The 15,014-nt window shown below is 50.3% G+C and overlaps 4 protein-coding genes across 4 annotated transcripts; 2 read left to right on the plus strand and 2 right to left on the minus strand.

Moving 5' to 3' along the window:
- Positions 1–495: 495 nt before the first annotated feature.
- Positions 496–4,802, plus strand: TGAM01_v200676 (ubiquitin thiolesterase; the record flags this gene model as incomplete). The annotated part of the gene is made up of 10 exons (XM_024548604.1): positions 496–730; positions 856–1,003; positions 1,082–1,541; positions 1,650–2,592; positions 2,658–3,307; positions 3,379–3,527; positions 3,597–4,026; positions 4,103–4,417; positions 4,496–4,625; positions 4,693–4,802. The coding sequence occupies 10 exons, from the start codon at positions 496–498 to the stop codon at positions 4,800–4,802; spliced, it is 3,570 nt and encodes a 1,189-aa protein (XP_024406615.1).
- An 847-nt stretch (positions 4,803–5,649) lies between these two features.
- TGAM01_v200677 (L-asparaginase) lies at positions 5,650–7,378 on the minus strand (the record flags this gene model as incomplete). Its single annotated transcript, XM_018807514.1, has 2 exons — positions 5,650–7,067; positions 7,180–7,378. 2 exons carry the CDS (start codon positions 7,376–7,378, stop codon positions 5,650–5,652), a joined length of 1,617 nt encoding a protein of 538 aa, XP_018659324.1.
- Positions 7,379–9,293: 1,915 nt separating this feature from the next.
- On the plus strand, positions 9,294–11,231 carry TGAM01_v200678 (CMGC/CDK protein kinase; the record flags this gene model as incomplete). Its single annotated transcript, XM_018807513.2, has 6 exons — positions 9,294–9,439; positions 9,516–9,597; positions 9,654–9,756; positions 9,840–10,236; positions 10,298–10,489; positions 10,559–11,231. 6 exons carry the CDS (start codon positions 9,294–9,296, stop codon positions 11,229–11,231), a joined length of 1,593 nt encoding a protein of 530 aa, XP_018659323.2.
- A 472-nt stretch (positions 11,232–11,703) lies between these two features.
- Positions 11,704–12,421, minus strand: TGAM01_v200679 (hypothetical protein; the record flags this gene model as incomplete). The annotated part of the gene is made up of 3 exons (XM_018807512.1): positions 11,704–12,009; positions 12,067–12,081; positions 12,209–12,421. The coding sequence occupies 3 exons, from the start codon at positions 12,419–12,421 to the stop codon at positions 11,704–11,706; spliced, it is 534 nt and encodes a 177-aa protein (XP_018659322.1).
- Positions 12,422–15,014: the final 2,593 nt, after the last annotated feature.

The raw sequence follows: 15,014 nt of genomic DNA on the forward strand, positions 1-15,014 counted from the left end.
AGCTTATCGTCGCCTCGTCTGCGTCTGTGTCTGCCCTTTGCATCTTCACTTTCGCCTTGGTTACTCTTCACTTTTTGTCTTTCAGCTTGGGCTTTGGCTGTGGCTGTAGCTTTGGCCCTGCCCTCGTCTGCTGCTGCTCTGTCGTCATTTCCAATCCTTACGTTCAACCTCTGCTCCTCGTCTTTCTTCTCCGTGACCCAGTCCTCGATCTTTGTCTCCTGCCACCAGTCAACATCGATCTTGGCCGATCGGTCACAGCAGCCGTTATCTGTGCATCGCCCACCTACATTTTCAGCGTCGCCTTGGTCGCTGTGCGAGGAAGCTGCAGCATCTTGAAAGCTATAGCTTGGCAGGTTTTGCACGCTCTGCACGCCCTCCGACCACTCCGGGCCCTCGTCATCAGCGCCTGACGAGATCCATGCTCGACGACCTCGCCTCGCTGCTTCCACTGAACTTTCTGCACTCACTTCACCTCTGCTGCATCTGATCCCCACCATGACGTCCGAGGACGAGGCCCGCCAACAAGGGCTCCCGTATCGAAGCCGAGCTAACAACCCACCTCGCAAACAGAGCTACAACATTCCCTCACCAAACGACATGGTCGTGGACACAGACGACTATGTCGGTGCTCCCAATGCCCCCGAGAAAGAGCATGTGGCCATCATCAACCCCGATGGCGGCGTCGAACACGAAGCTGATCAGCTACAAGACCTGCCTTTGGCCAACGACTGTGCGTATCCTCCCAGCCGTCGAGAGACCATCCATCGACCATACAAACTCTACAACTCTTTCCATCTTCTTCCCTCATATTTGGAAAGGATGATGTCGCTAACATGACTTCTTGCCATGCTATAGTTGAAGCCATGAAAGAAATTGTTCTCCCGCCGCTGCTCGACGAACCCAAAATCCTCGAAGACTTTACACATACATGGACCGTCGAGAACTGGCGAAGTCTTGGCAAGAGAGAACATGGCCCCATTTTCCAAGCAGGTGGCTTCCCATGGTATGTTATTCTTGCCTTCCTTCCTATATTCCCTTTTGCTTTTCGCTCTCTATAGCTAACTGGCGTTGCTTCAATCAGGCGCATCCTCCTGTTCCCCCACGGAAACAACACTGACCAATGTTCCATCTACCTGGAGCACGGATTCGAGCCTGATGCTGTCCCCGAGAATTGGAGTTGCTGCGTGCAGTTTGGCTTGGTACTTTGGAACCCTAATGACCCTAGCCTATATGTCAACCACGCAGCACACCATCGCTTCACCAAAGAAGAAGGGGACTGGGGCTTCACTCGCTTCGTTGAGATCAGGAGGATGTTCAACGTGCCATGGGAAGGCGACAGTCGGCCGCTGGTCGAGAGTGACACCGCTAACATCACAGCTTACGTCCGCTTTGTTGAAGACGAGACCGGTGTGCTATGGCACAACTTTGCCAACTATGATTCTAAGAAAGAAACCGGATATGTTGGCCTGAAGAACCAAGGTGCCACTTGCTACCTCAACTCCCTTCTCCAATCGCTATACTTTACAAACGCCTTCAGAAAAGTATATTCTCCTCCTTTCTCTCGGCTTCTTTCCACCTCACGATTTTGTCCTCTCCTTGTTCTGTCTTAGAGATGGCTAATTTGCTAACTCGGGTATGCTCTCATGTAGGCCATTTACGAAATTCCAACAGAAAATGATGAGAACATGCAGAATTCGGCATACACTTTGCAAAGGCTGTTTTATCAGCTGCAGACATCCGAACAAGCCGTTAGTACGGGTGAGCTAACAAAATCATTTGGGTGGGAGACGAGGCACATCTTTGAGCAGCAAGATGTGCAAGAGCTGTCGCGAAAACTCATGGAACGCATGGAGGAGAAGATGAAGGGCACAAAGGCCGAAAACGTTCTGCCTGAGCTCTTCAGCGGTAAGATCAAGACATACATTTCTTGCATAAATGTAGACTACGAATCAAAACGCATTGAGGATTTTTGGGATATTCAGCTCAACGTCAGTGGCAACAAGAACCTTTTGGAGAGTTTCCAGGACTACATCCAAGTTGAGAAGATGGACGGAGAGAACCAATATTTTGCTGGCGACGACCACAAGTTACAGGACGCCAACAAGGGCGTCATCTTCAACAGCTTCCCCGACGTGCTGCATCTCCAGCTCAAACGATTCGAATATGACATCCAAAGAGACATGATGATGAAGATCAACGATCGCTACGAGTTCCCGGACATTTTTGACGCCGCCCCTTACCTTGTCGAGGACGCCGACCGCTCCGAGCCCTGGATCTACCAGCTACATGGAGTCCTCGTCCACAGCGGCGACTTGAATGCCGGACATTATTATGCGTTTATCAAACCATCAAAGGATGGCTGGTTCTACAAATACGACGACGACAAGGTCACAAAGGCCACTTCGCGGGAGGTCTTGGAGGAGAACTATGGCGGAGAATATCGAGCTTCCAACGGCTACCTCAGAGCGCCCCTCCAAAAGAAGGCGCCCATCATGCGCCAGAACAGTGCTTATATGCTGGTATATATCCGTCAAACTCGACTCGACACGGTCCTGTGTCCAGTTACCAAGGAAGATACTCCTGCACACTTGCGTAAGTGCCTAGTTTGTAGCAACAACACTAATACATTGACTGCTAACGGGAACTTCACGCTCTAGGGATCAAATTTGAGGAAGAAAATGCTCTGAGAGAGGCTCGTCGACGCGAGCAAAAGGAGGCTCACCTGTTCATGATGGCCAAGGTGATTACAAACGAGACCTTTGCAAATTTCAACGGCACCGATCTTTGCGTCTTTGATCCCATCTCTGAGACCGATCCCGCGTCACCCAAACTGTACCGCATTCGCCGAGCTATGTCTATGCAAGAATTCGTCGCTCAAGTTGCTGCCGACATGGGCCAAGAACCGGCTCGTGTCAGGTTGTGGCTGATGGTCAACCGGCAAAACAAAACAATTAGACCAGATCAGCCAATCATGGATCTCCGGCCAACTGTCGAGGAGATCTTTTCTCGCTCTGCTGCTCACCGCGACACCAGTCTGCGTGTTTGGGCAGAGGTTGCAGCCGACGTCAACGAAAACGGTGAGCCCATCTGGGCATCGTACCAGAGCCAGCCAAATGGCGTTGTTGTGAAGAACGATACCATCCTCTTGCTACTGAAGAACTTCGATGTAGAGAGGCAGACGCTGGAAGGCGTAGGCCACCTTTATATCAGCAAAGAAAAGAGGGTTGACGAACTTGTTCCCATGATTCTCCAGAAGATGGGCTGGGGGGATAAGCTCCCCTCTGACGAGAAGCTGTTGATGTGGGAGGTATAAGAAAATCATCTCAACTCACCATGTTGATACTTCAGAACCGGCTGACCTGTGATACTTTGTATTAGGAAATCAAACCGACCATGATTGAGCCTCTGAAGGGAAAGCAGACACTCAAAGCTGCCGAACTTCAGGATGGTGACATTGTCTGCTTCCAACGTGTCTCTGACAAGAAAACAGACGTTGCGCGCGCTTCAGACAAGGCATCTCAAGAAACGTACGTGTTCATTCCAACAGAATCAGCACGCCTTTTTTTTATTTTGACCATGGCTGACTGCTTCCATAGAAGTAAATCATTTGACCGCGTTGAAGATGCTCGTGAATACTACGACTTCCTCGAGCATAAGCGAACCGTAAAATTCCACGCTCATCCAACTAGATCTGACCAGACGCAATATCCTCCATTTGAGCTTGTCCTCAACTCAAAGATCACTTACGATATCTTGTCTGAGCGAGTCGGCGCGCACCTCAATGCCCCCTCGACACACATCCGGCTATGGACGGTGAACTCGAGCACAAACAACCCCAAGGCTCCTGTACGACGGGGAACAAACCCTACACTGCGACAGATTTTGAATCCTTTGGGCTCAAACACGTTGAATGCGACTCAGCGAAGTGATGCTTTCTACTTTGAGGTGCTAGAAATGAGCTTAGCTGAGCTGGATACCAAGAAGAACATCAAGCTGACGTGGTTGAGCGAGGGTATCACGAAAGAGGTATATATACACCCACAGCTGTTTTGCCAGTCATTTTTGAGGCCAAGCCCGACTAATCTGAATTTGCTACCTTTAGGACCAGCTTGACTTGCTTGTATCAAAGACTGGAACTATCGAAGACCTGATACAAGCTCTGATTAAGAAGGCCAAAATACCCGATGAGGCGGAAGGCGGAAGGATACGGGTATATGAAACAAGTTCCAACAGGTTTTATCGTGAGCCCGCTCGCGATCAATCCGTCCTGAATCTGAACGAATACACCCAAATCTTTGCTGAAAGAGTTCCGGAGGAGGAGAGAACAGCCGAGGATAACAACTTCATTCACGTTTTCCATTTCCAAAACGAAGTCAACAGAGTACACGGTGTTCCTTTCAAGTTCCTTCTCCTTGAGGTAAGCATCCACCTTTTTGCCGTTTAATAGTACACTATGCTACTCTCGACTCTTCATGTTTACTAATGCTTTGACTAGGGCGAGAAATTCGCCGATACGAAGAAGAGACTGGAGAGGAGAACCGGAATCAAAGGCAAGAGCTTCGAAAAGATCAAGTTTGCTATTGCCAGACGAGCAAACTACTCAAAACCACAGTATCTTAATGATGGTTCGTGTGCACTATTCCGACGAAGAAAATATTGGGGAAACCAACTAACGATATAATACAATGGTAGACGACGAGTTATGGAACATAGCCTCATCCGAGGATGACTACCTTGGCTTCGATCATCCGGATAGAACAAGGGCCTTGAGAAACGGCGTTGGGGACCTTTTCCTTCGTTAAGCGCAACAGTATCCAAGCTACATTCGTGTCGAGGACACGCAGCTGTGTGAAGAGACTTACGGAACGGCTCTAGGAGTCTCTGGTATATCCAGTTTCATATCATACCCATCAATCACATCAAGGTGATTCATGTCTTGTTTTGAGGCGATGGTCGTTTTCCTTTTTTTATATATGATGAGATTTTATTAACCTCTTCCTCCTCTCGTTTCAGGAATGCATGTGGCGACGCATGATGCAGATGAATTGTGGAATTACAATTGTTTTGATACAATATCAATACAAAGAGCATACTTGGATTGAAGTGGTCTCTAGCAATGGCTCTGACGGTTATCTGTTGTTCTCAAGGTCTGTAGCACAGCTATTGTATTATTATCTAATCAAGTAGCAAGTTGGAGATTGATATCAATCTCTTGGTTGCGTGACTGTATAGGATAGAATATAATTTGGCACCCAGAAATATACGCCCCGTTGAGTATTGTTTCAAGGTACTCTTGTCCTCCCAAGTATTATTTACTTGATCAATCCCTCTAACCTGCCGATTGCCAACCCTTAGGAAATTCCTCTCAGTTTATCTTGTTCTTTTTTCTCTCAGTGAGTTGATTAGTTGAACTGAGATGCATACGCTAAATCGCGCTCGTTCGATGTCATAAGTCAAGCCTCCTTTTTATCATCCTCTTCTTATGTTCATTGTTTTATGTTATTTTTATCATATTCTGTCATCAAAACACTCAGGGCGTTATCAGGCCTGCTAAGCCAGTAGCAATTTCAACATGTCTGGAGCTTGTTGAGCCTTTTCACCCCTATAATTCGCTTTTTGTTCTTCTCATGTGAGTTGGGGCTTAGTTGCTCAAGCAAATGAAATCGAGTAGGGCTCCCTCTCATTTGCCGGCATCTCTCGACGATACTTTGCCAAGGGCCCTCTCTCAATCTCCTCGACGGAAAGATGGGCGCCCGCCGTCTTGAGAAGCTTGGCGCAGTCGTCTTTTCCCGATAGCGTGGCCAGGAATAGGGGCGAGTTGTCTGCCCTGTTGCGCTGGTGCACGCTGGCGCCGCGCTTGAGGAGCTCGAGCATGATTTCGGAGTTGCCCGACACGGCGGCGAGATGGACGGCGGTGTTTCCTGCGTAGTCGGCCGTCTTGAGCAGCTGGTTGCCGTCGCCGTCAAGCAGATCCTTGACGACTTGGATCTCGCCGTTTTGGATGGCATAGCCGAGGGCCGTGAAGGCAGACTCCATCGGGGTGAGGCGAGAGCTGTAGTCGACGGGGTTCGTCGGGTGGGAGAAGCTCTGGTGCGCAATCTCGGTCATCTCGCCGCGCAGGGAGCGCGAGAAGTGGCTGACAATGTCCTTTTGCGAGAGGTCGGGCAGGGCGATGAGGTGCGACAGCTTGGCAAGGGCGGCCTCGGCGGTGAGGTCGAGGCCGAAGATGACGCCCAGGCGGCCCAGCTTGGTGCCGGGGGCGTAGACGGGCGAGACGAAGCCGTTGACGCACTGGCTGACGTTGACAACGATGATGCCGCGCTCGACGGCGGAGCGGATGACTTCCGGGAGGCGGCCGTCGGCGCCGCCGGGGATGTTGCCCATGCCGAAAGTCTCGAGGATGATGCCCCGGAGGTCGGGCAGGTGGAGCACGGCGTCGACCATTTCGGGCTTGATGCCGGGGAAGACGCGCAGGCAGGCGACGTGCGTGGTGTCGAGGTGCTTGAAGACTTTAAACTCGGCAATTGTGGTTGGGCGGAGGACCAGCGGCCAGTTGACGCTGATGCCGAGGCCGTTTACCTTGGCCAGGGGCTCGCAGTTGGGGCTGGCAAAGGCCTCGAAGGAGGTGGCCGAGACCTTTGTGGTGCGGTTGCCGCGGTACAGCTTGTCGCGGAAGAAGAGGCAGACTTCGGGAATGACAAAGGTGCCCGCGATGATGAGCGAGCCGAGCAGGTTGTCGACGGCGTCGGACTGCAGCGCAAAGATGGGCGCCTGCGAGCCCGTGAGGATGACGGGCTTGCCCAGGTTGGCCAGCATAAAGGACAGGGCGGACGCCGTGTAGGCGAGCGAGTCTGTGCCGTGGAGGATGACGAAGCCGTCGAAGAGGTGGTAGTTTTCCTGGACGGCGGTGGCCATGGAGGCCCAGTCGGCGGCGGAGATGTTGCTCGAGTCGAGGAGGGGGTCGAATTCCATGACGGAGTAGCGGATGTGGCGGTGGTAGGCGGTTGGAGGGGTTCGCAGGGAGTCGAGCTGGACGAGGTGGCCGTTGCGGCGGGCTTGGAGTTTGACTTTTACATGTTAGCTACGTCTTATAAGTTGTGATGTGTGAGATTCATGTGAGTGAGACTCTCATGTGAGAAAGTATAAGTCTTATGTGATATACAGGATGTAAATACTCACCACTTGGCTCCGAATTGTCATTAAACACCGTCCTCGGGGCCATGGCGCTCTCTAGAAAGCCATCGCTGGGCGCAAGACCATCGGGCCCTTCTTGCATGCATATCGTGCCTCCGGTGCCGATGATGAGGACGCGGGACTCGGGGAGGCCAGCGTTGACCGGAGGCAGATCCGTCGACACGGCGGCGGGAGACATGAGCATGAATGAGTTTTTGTTATTAAGAGAAAATTGAAAAGTAGACCTTCAACAACAAAAGAAATGGGTCGGAAGAAGAAATTTGGGAGTAAGAAAGCAAGAAAGGGAGCTTTGTTTGTTCAGCTGTTGAAGTTCTCGGGGGTCTTATCAGACTTTTGGCTGGCTGAAAGACAAAGTACCCTTGTATACCCCAGATAAGGAAAAAAAAGACTGTTGAAGTGGGTGGGTTTATACGACGCTGGGAAAAGTGGTCCAGCCGGGCCGTGTTATAGATGGGAGGTGATGCAACAGAACTTCGTCATCGGGAGGAGAAGACTGTAATATATATATTTTTCCAAATGGGAGAAGAAGAAAGAGGAGAAGGAGATTTCAGTCACAGGAAGTGTCGGGGGACCTTGCGTAACGCATCTGCTGGCCGAAGAGAAAAAGTTCAAGCACGGGGCGATAATAGAGGCGGAACGGAGTGGATACGAAGGGGTAATAGAAATATAAAAAAAACGTCGACATCGGACTGCATGGCCGGTTTATTATCTGTTAATTTTTGCTTTTACTTATTTTGGCATGCCCTTGCAATTTACATTTACCGATGATCACATAGGAGATTAATTGAGCACAGGATGTAAAAAATGTAGAGAAGGGAGTAGATGAGAATTTGTATATGTCGTCTTGTATGCTGAAAACGGCGGGTTGATGATGGGTAGCGCAGCCATACAAGGAACCGCCTACCAATTGGTACTGTACCGAACTGTACTTGGGCAAACTCTCAATACACTCAGCAGGGCACTAAGAGAGGCGGCTCCGGCTTCGCTCCGTATCACTAACGGCCATTTGAATCTCGTTCTGCCTTTTCCTTCGCCCAGATCTGGGGGAGCGCTAATGCTGTTTAGCAGTGGCATCTCGGTAGTGGTAGCATCAGCATCAGCAGGCCAGCGTCCGAATCTGGGACCGCTCCAGACCCTTCTAGAGGTGCAGTAGGCGATGCACAGCGATTATGGCGGCGCACATGACTGGCTGGCCGCAGGGACGGGACCTTGCCATTCCGCGGCCTCGATGCATACGTCACGCTGGAGCCAGATGCAGCAGAATGAGGCCTGCTTTTGGTGCCTACTTGGTGCACCTACATTGAGTGATCGGCTCCTAAAAGAGGGTTGAGAGATGACGGATTTGGAATGTCATGATGTCCTGCAGAGTGTGTTGCCAACGCCGTCGTTGACACTATACAAGCAAGCCTTTTAGAATCGGATGTTTGAATTATAACGATAAAATATGTATATAAACTCGATATAATATCATACATAGCCCTTTGTGTAATGATACGGCGATATTCAGGTAGCATCTGCCACACAAGTCCAGTACCCCCTAGACACATGCACCCTCCCGCAGCCACCGGCCATCCTCGTAAGTACAATCCAGGTACAGCTCCACCGACCGCTTTTCCAATGTTCGATTAGGATAAGCGCAAACGCTCAACCGCCATCTTCCCATCTCTGAACTTTGTGCTCAGCGCCAACTCCAGCGATAGGAAGCCAAACCTTTTTTTTTTCCCCTTTGCGATTTGTCTCCCAGCTTCACCTCTGCAACACTCACCTTGCCAAACCTCGCATTATCAGCAATATTATTTCTCGATTCCCTCACAACGGCTGCAACCAACTGCTCTGCACTTTTGCTGCCGGGGATTTTTCCATTGCGCTACCATCCCGTCAGCGACCTCCTCGAGAACGCCTTTGCGGGGGGTTTTAAAGGCTTCAGAGGAAAACGATGCGCGCCCATCCCGCCGCAGCTGCTTCGTAAAACGCGTTCCATTCACTCGAAACAAGAGTCGCCTTGCTGCGTTCCCAACTCTTTCATCATCGCCGCCGTCCTTGACCCTGCCGAACTTGCGCTTTGAGCCCTCGGCGACTCAATCGACCCGGCGCGCGTCATGGATCGACCGTCCGACGCAGCCCCCGATGGCTCCTCGCCAAGAACATTCGCCATCAACCACGTCAGGCCAAAGTCCAGCTTCCAAGGCTGTTCGCGGATATCCGATTATGAGCTGCAAGGGAAATTGGGCGAGGGTACTTTTGGGTATGACTGGCCCTTTGTTCCGCATCTTGACTCAACGTCCCCAAAAGCGAGGCTAACGCAAACGATTGTACCATAGTGAGGTTCACCGCGCTCGATCACGCAAAACAGGCGCACTTGTCGCCTTGAAGAAGATTATAATGCATCACGAAAAGGATGGCGTACGTGGCGACATCAGCTTCTCTGGAATCGCTTTCTCTCTTCTAACTGGCTTCAGTTTCCCATCACCGCTCTGCGAGAAATTAAGCTTCTCAAGCTGCTGTCCCACCCAAATATCCTACGACTGGAAGATATGGCCGTAGAACATCCCACGAGGGCGAGTGAGTAATTTCTTTTCTACTCTTGTCCTTTAATCAAAGTCGAGCCATGCGTTGTCCCGATCCGCTGACCAGGCCAACCTCAGCCGACAAACGCAAGAAACCCATCATGTACATGGTGACGCCATACATGGATCACGATCTCTCTGGCCTCCTCGATAACCCATCTGTTCACTTTAAAGAAGCTCAAATCAAATGTTACATGCTCCAGCTGCTCCAGGGTCTGCGCTATCTTCACGAGAATCACGTCCTCCACCGAGATATGAAGGCTGCCAATCTTCTCATCAACAACAAGGGCATCCTCCAGATTGCCGATTTCGGTCTCGCACGCCACTACGACGGGCCAACGCCAAGAGCTGGCCACGCTGTTGGAGATGGCCGACGAGACTACACTGGGTTGGTCGTTACGAGATGGTACCGGCCCCCCGAGCTTCTGCTGCAGCTAAGGCAATATACCACCGCTATTGACGTGTGGGGAGTTGGGTAAGATGACACACTCCTATGCTTTTGCTTTGAGATTTCCAGTGAAACTAATACCTGGTAGCTGTGTCTTTGGAGAGATGTTATACGGCAAGCCCATCCTTGCCGGCGAGAGCGATGCCCATCAACTTGATCTTATCTGGGATCTCATGGGTTCGCCCAGTGATGAAAACATGCCAGGGTGGAAGAATCTGCCCGGAAGCGACCATTTATCTCCCAGATCACGACCTGGAAACCTTCAGAGCCGCTTCAGGGAGTACGCCTGCCCAATACTGTTTGCTTGATCCAAAGTCTACAAATTGCTAACCCTAAATTCTTTTCACAGATACGGCTCCGGAGCAATTTCTCTGCTGAAAGATTTATTGAAGCTGGATTGGAGGACACGGATAAATGCCGTAGATGCGTTACAGCACCCGTACTTTAAGAAAGAGCCCCTACCCATGGAACCACATCAGCTTCCCACATACGAAGAAAGTCATGAGCTGGATCGAAGAAAGTTTCACGACCGCAAGGCTGCCCTGCCGCCTGCACCCAAGGGAGGAACGGTCGGCCTGGGACCTGATGCCAACGGAGCGACTGCAGGCTTCAACAGCAGTGACGGGTATGGCAGCCGAAACGGCGCCAATGGAGGACGATTCAGAGGCGGTCCGGATGAAAGGCGGCCGGCTTGGCAGAGAGACCGAGAACGCGGCCCTGCATCACGACCTCCCCAAGACCGAACTCAAAATTGGGACGACGCTGACCATCGGGATCGGGATCGGCCGCCCCGTAATCGCGCGCCAAACCGTGGGCCGGATATTGATACATATATCCCAAGCTATGGACGAGAAGAAGGTGGAAATAACCGACGCAGGGATGATGACCGGCCACGGGATGATCGTCGACGTCCTACCAGCAAGGACAGTGGACGACGGTACGATAGAGATCGCCGGACGAGGAGTCGGAGCCGCTCGCCCATGCACGATAGGACTCGCGAACGAGAGATTTATCGACGATAAATGCGACATGTTTTGAAGAAGAAGAAGAAACCAAATTGGTCAACATCAACATTACCATACACGCTATGATGTGAGCCATATGTATTGTCGTTTAATAACGGTAGATGGAGTTGGCATACACCCTTGCGCGCGCCCCTTTGTATACTTATTTTATGATATCCCTAGGAAACACTTTTTCTTCCACACCTTTTGCACGGGTTTGGACAGGCGTTGGAGGCAACAGAATAAAGAATTGGAAAGGTGTAACGGACTTAGAGCGTTGTTGCCTGCTCGCAGCAGCGAAGATTGAAACGGAAAGCGTCTCCATCATTATAGAGAATGCAATAGCACACAACATATATATATATATATATGTATATATATATAATGGAAAAGTACAAAACCAAACCGCTTGATGAACGCCCGAATAGCAGCATAAAGTGACCAGGTAGCTAGGGTAGATTCATAGGAAAGAGAAGAAGGAAGGGGAAATCTATAATTCAGAATCGTCCTCTTCTTCGAGAATTGTCTGTGACAGGAGCCCAGTTGCAGGGCGGCGCCGTGAGGAGGGATTAGGATCAGGCCAATACCACTCTCCGTCATTAGAGGATGAATCATCTTTGATGAGGGGGTCGGACGAAAATGGCGGCAGAGACTTTTTTGTATGAGAAGCGCGAGAGTGAGTTCCTTCAGAGCTGCTGTTGACACCGTCCTGCATGCCAAGATATGAGGTGATGACTGTTGACGAGGTGGCCAGGGTGAAGCCGGCGAAGATGCCGACTGCTGCGGCGGTGCCGAGCTGTAAGGATGATTAGCTACCAATCACATTCGCCGGGAAAGGGATTGAAAAACTCACAAAGGTGTATAGCGGCTATATGTTACATAGGTAAGAAGATGATGTTAGTATCCACTCTCACTAACACGTCGAAATGATGCAGTCCAAATTGCGCATAATACGATTGAGCCATTTTGCTTTTTCTGCTGAAAAAAAAACATACCTGAAGAGATGCGATGAAATCAATGACGCCACGGCACCAGCCTGTGATATACGAGAACAAGTAAATCGCCGGCGCAAACACAACCCTCAAGGCGCTCAGGAGGTAGGATATCGGGACATAGGCGAGTCGGAAAGGGAAAGCAAGGATGCGGCCGATGAAAGAAGCGTAGTAGAGGCCGGCGCGGAGGCCATCGAGTACGGCCGAGAGGTTCATTTTTCGAAAGGCTGGTGGTGTTTACTGAGATGCATATGGAAGGGGGGGTTGATTTGGAGGTTTTGAAGGTGATGGCATGTGAGATGTTTGTAGCGTTGACGAAAGGGAGATGAAGAGGTATGGCGGTACGTACTTGGGCGTGGCTGGTGGGATGTGGCGGGGCTTAACCTGGAGGAGGAGATGGCATGATTTTCGCAAGTTTTGGTTTCTAGTATTTTGCAAACGCATGTATTAGTTGTATATATTTAAATGAGAGATTCAATATCCACTGGGTATTTATTGGTTATATATGGTGGAAATGTGGTTCTATCATAACGACTTGAGGCTTCATGCCACTTAGTACAACAAATTTTGTATTATAAATTGCTTCCTATATGGCACCTTGAAGTTCGAGTTCGTGTAGAGACACAACACAATACTGTTTTACAATGAAATTGTCAATTATATGCTAAAACAGAGTTTGCAATATAACGATGCCAGGAAGATTTATTTTTTGGTCAGGTTTCATTTGTGGTGCCAAGGATTGGATGAAGTGTGTAGTAGGCATGAACGCACCTTCCTCCAAGTAACTCGAACAACACATCTCTCCTCAGGCATCAATGCGTCTCTATTTATGCTGCATCTTGCTTCTTTGCATTCAACTTTATCCTTTGAACTCTTCGCTTGCTAGGTATCCTCGCATGATAACCTCTTTGGAGCACTTCTGAATCAAAGAAGTCAGTGTCAAGACCGCAGCTAACACTTATTCATTTGTATATCCACTGATACCAAGGCTTTGAAGTCCACACGATGCTCAACAACGCAAAATTTCGAAATCTTTCGGTTTCCTTCAACCACCGCTTGGTCTTGCACTCGGTGTATGGCCCACTCTCCACCAAAGTCAGAAAGAAATAATGGTTCGACCTGCTCTCACTGGAACCTACGGCGTATATGATTGATCCGACTTCCCCCCTGCCTCTTAAATACTGCTCTAATCACCAATATGTGTTTTACCCTGAGAGGAAATTCGCGTAGTTGGGATGCAGTTTCGACACAAGTACGCCAAGATGGCAAGACTGTGATCATGAATCACTTCATGCACATCTTCCCGGCGTCGAAATAAAGCCTTAATAAGTCAATAAGAGTAAGTATCATCCTACGTCATGATGCTGGTGACAACTCCTGAAGCAGTTGAAGCTGACTTGGAAAGCTGACTTGGTTTGAATCTGTTAGTAGACCACAGCGAAAAGGCCTTATTCTTCAAACGCAACGTCTACATAGTTTTGGTGCAAAGAAATCATAGCCTGCTTCTTTTTTCGGACACAAAATGCAGCGAAAACTATACTTTATTTGCTTGCGTTGGAGGAAAAGAAGGTGGGATAATTTCGATGAGAGGTGTTGTTGTCGCTGTACCGGCTCGTAAAGGAACAGAGCTGGCTGGAGATTTTTCTTTCTTTTATTGCTCTCGAGAGGGAGAAGAAATGTTTATTACAAGAGCAAAAGTGCCTATCACTTCTTATCGAATAGAAACACGCTGCCTATAAAAAGCCTCTCCACAATGCTGTTGTAAGTCGGCAGAGCCAAGTGCCGTGTGAAATTCCACCCAAAAGGTCCCCCGATGTGATCCTGTTCATGGCCGTTTTCGTATAAGTAGTCATTTAGCGCCGTAACACACCCGAAATGTCTCAGACAGGTAGCTCGCTCTATAATCTGGGTACAGAAAACTCTATTACATGCTACTACTTTTGGCGTAAGCTCTGTGTACTCTATACTTTGATAGCGGCGTGCAGTACATGCTAGCGCGAGATAAAGAGCTTGAAGCCACAGCCTTGAGGTTGCTCCAAGCGGGTACGTACCGCCTCTATATCGCTCCGCAAGCCCCGCGTGACTGCAGCTGCATCTTCCCCCACCCCGAAAAACCATGGCCGAAATCCTACTGGCCAGCTCCTCCAACCCACGATCGTCTGTCCTGCACGACCACGGGCTGTCACGGCTCAGGCGAGACGACACGACAGCTGAAGCCCGAAAGTTACAGCGCGAGTCCCCCACGAGCATCCCGTTTTCGCTGTAGGCACTGAACAGGCCTGCAGACGCCGTCCGCAAGAGGAGCCCTGAAGCCCTGGGGCAAGGGAGCAGATTGCCGGAAGACAAGGCCCCTCTTGTGACATTCTTTTTGAGTGTTTGCTTTAATTCCCAGAGTCCACTCAGACGGGGACCTGGAATTGGCCATTGGCTAGTAGACTGATTTACGCTTGACTGGCGTTCTGCGCTACTGGGCACATTCGATCTGGCGTCGGCAAATCGTCTTGTGAGATATTACCGCTGCTAGGAGGCAGAACCGCTAGCATCACCACTTTCATCCTCGCGCATCTCGCGGCCCCCAACCTGTCAAACACACATCACAGGTCTCTCACCTGATCCGCAATCCTCTCTAGACGCAGCTCCAGATCGAGAACAGAGCCAAGGCCGACGACACACCCGCATCGAGATCCCTCCCGGTTTCCCAAGGCACAAACCCCCACCGCCACTTCATCCTCTCAGCACGCCGCAATCCAACCACGTTCGTCCCAGCATCGTCACGCGAGACCTCACCCCCCATCTGCCGCCCCAGCCC

Source organism: Trichoderma gamsii (assembly GCF_001481775.2).
Source record: "Trichoderma gamsii strain T6085 chromosome Unknown Scaffold_2.2, whole genome shotgun sequence".
NCBI lineage: Eukaryota > Fungi > Ascomycota > Sordariomycetes > Hypocreales > Hypocreaceae > Trichoderma > Trichoderma gamsii.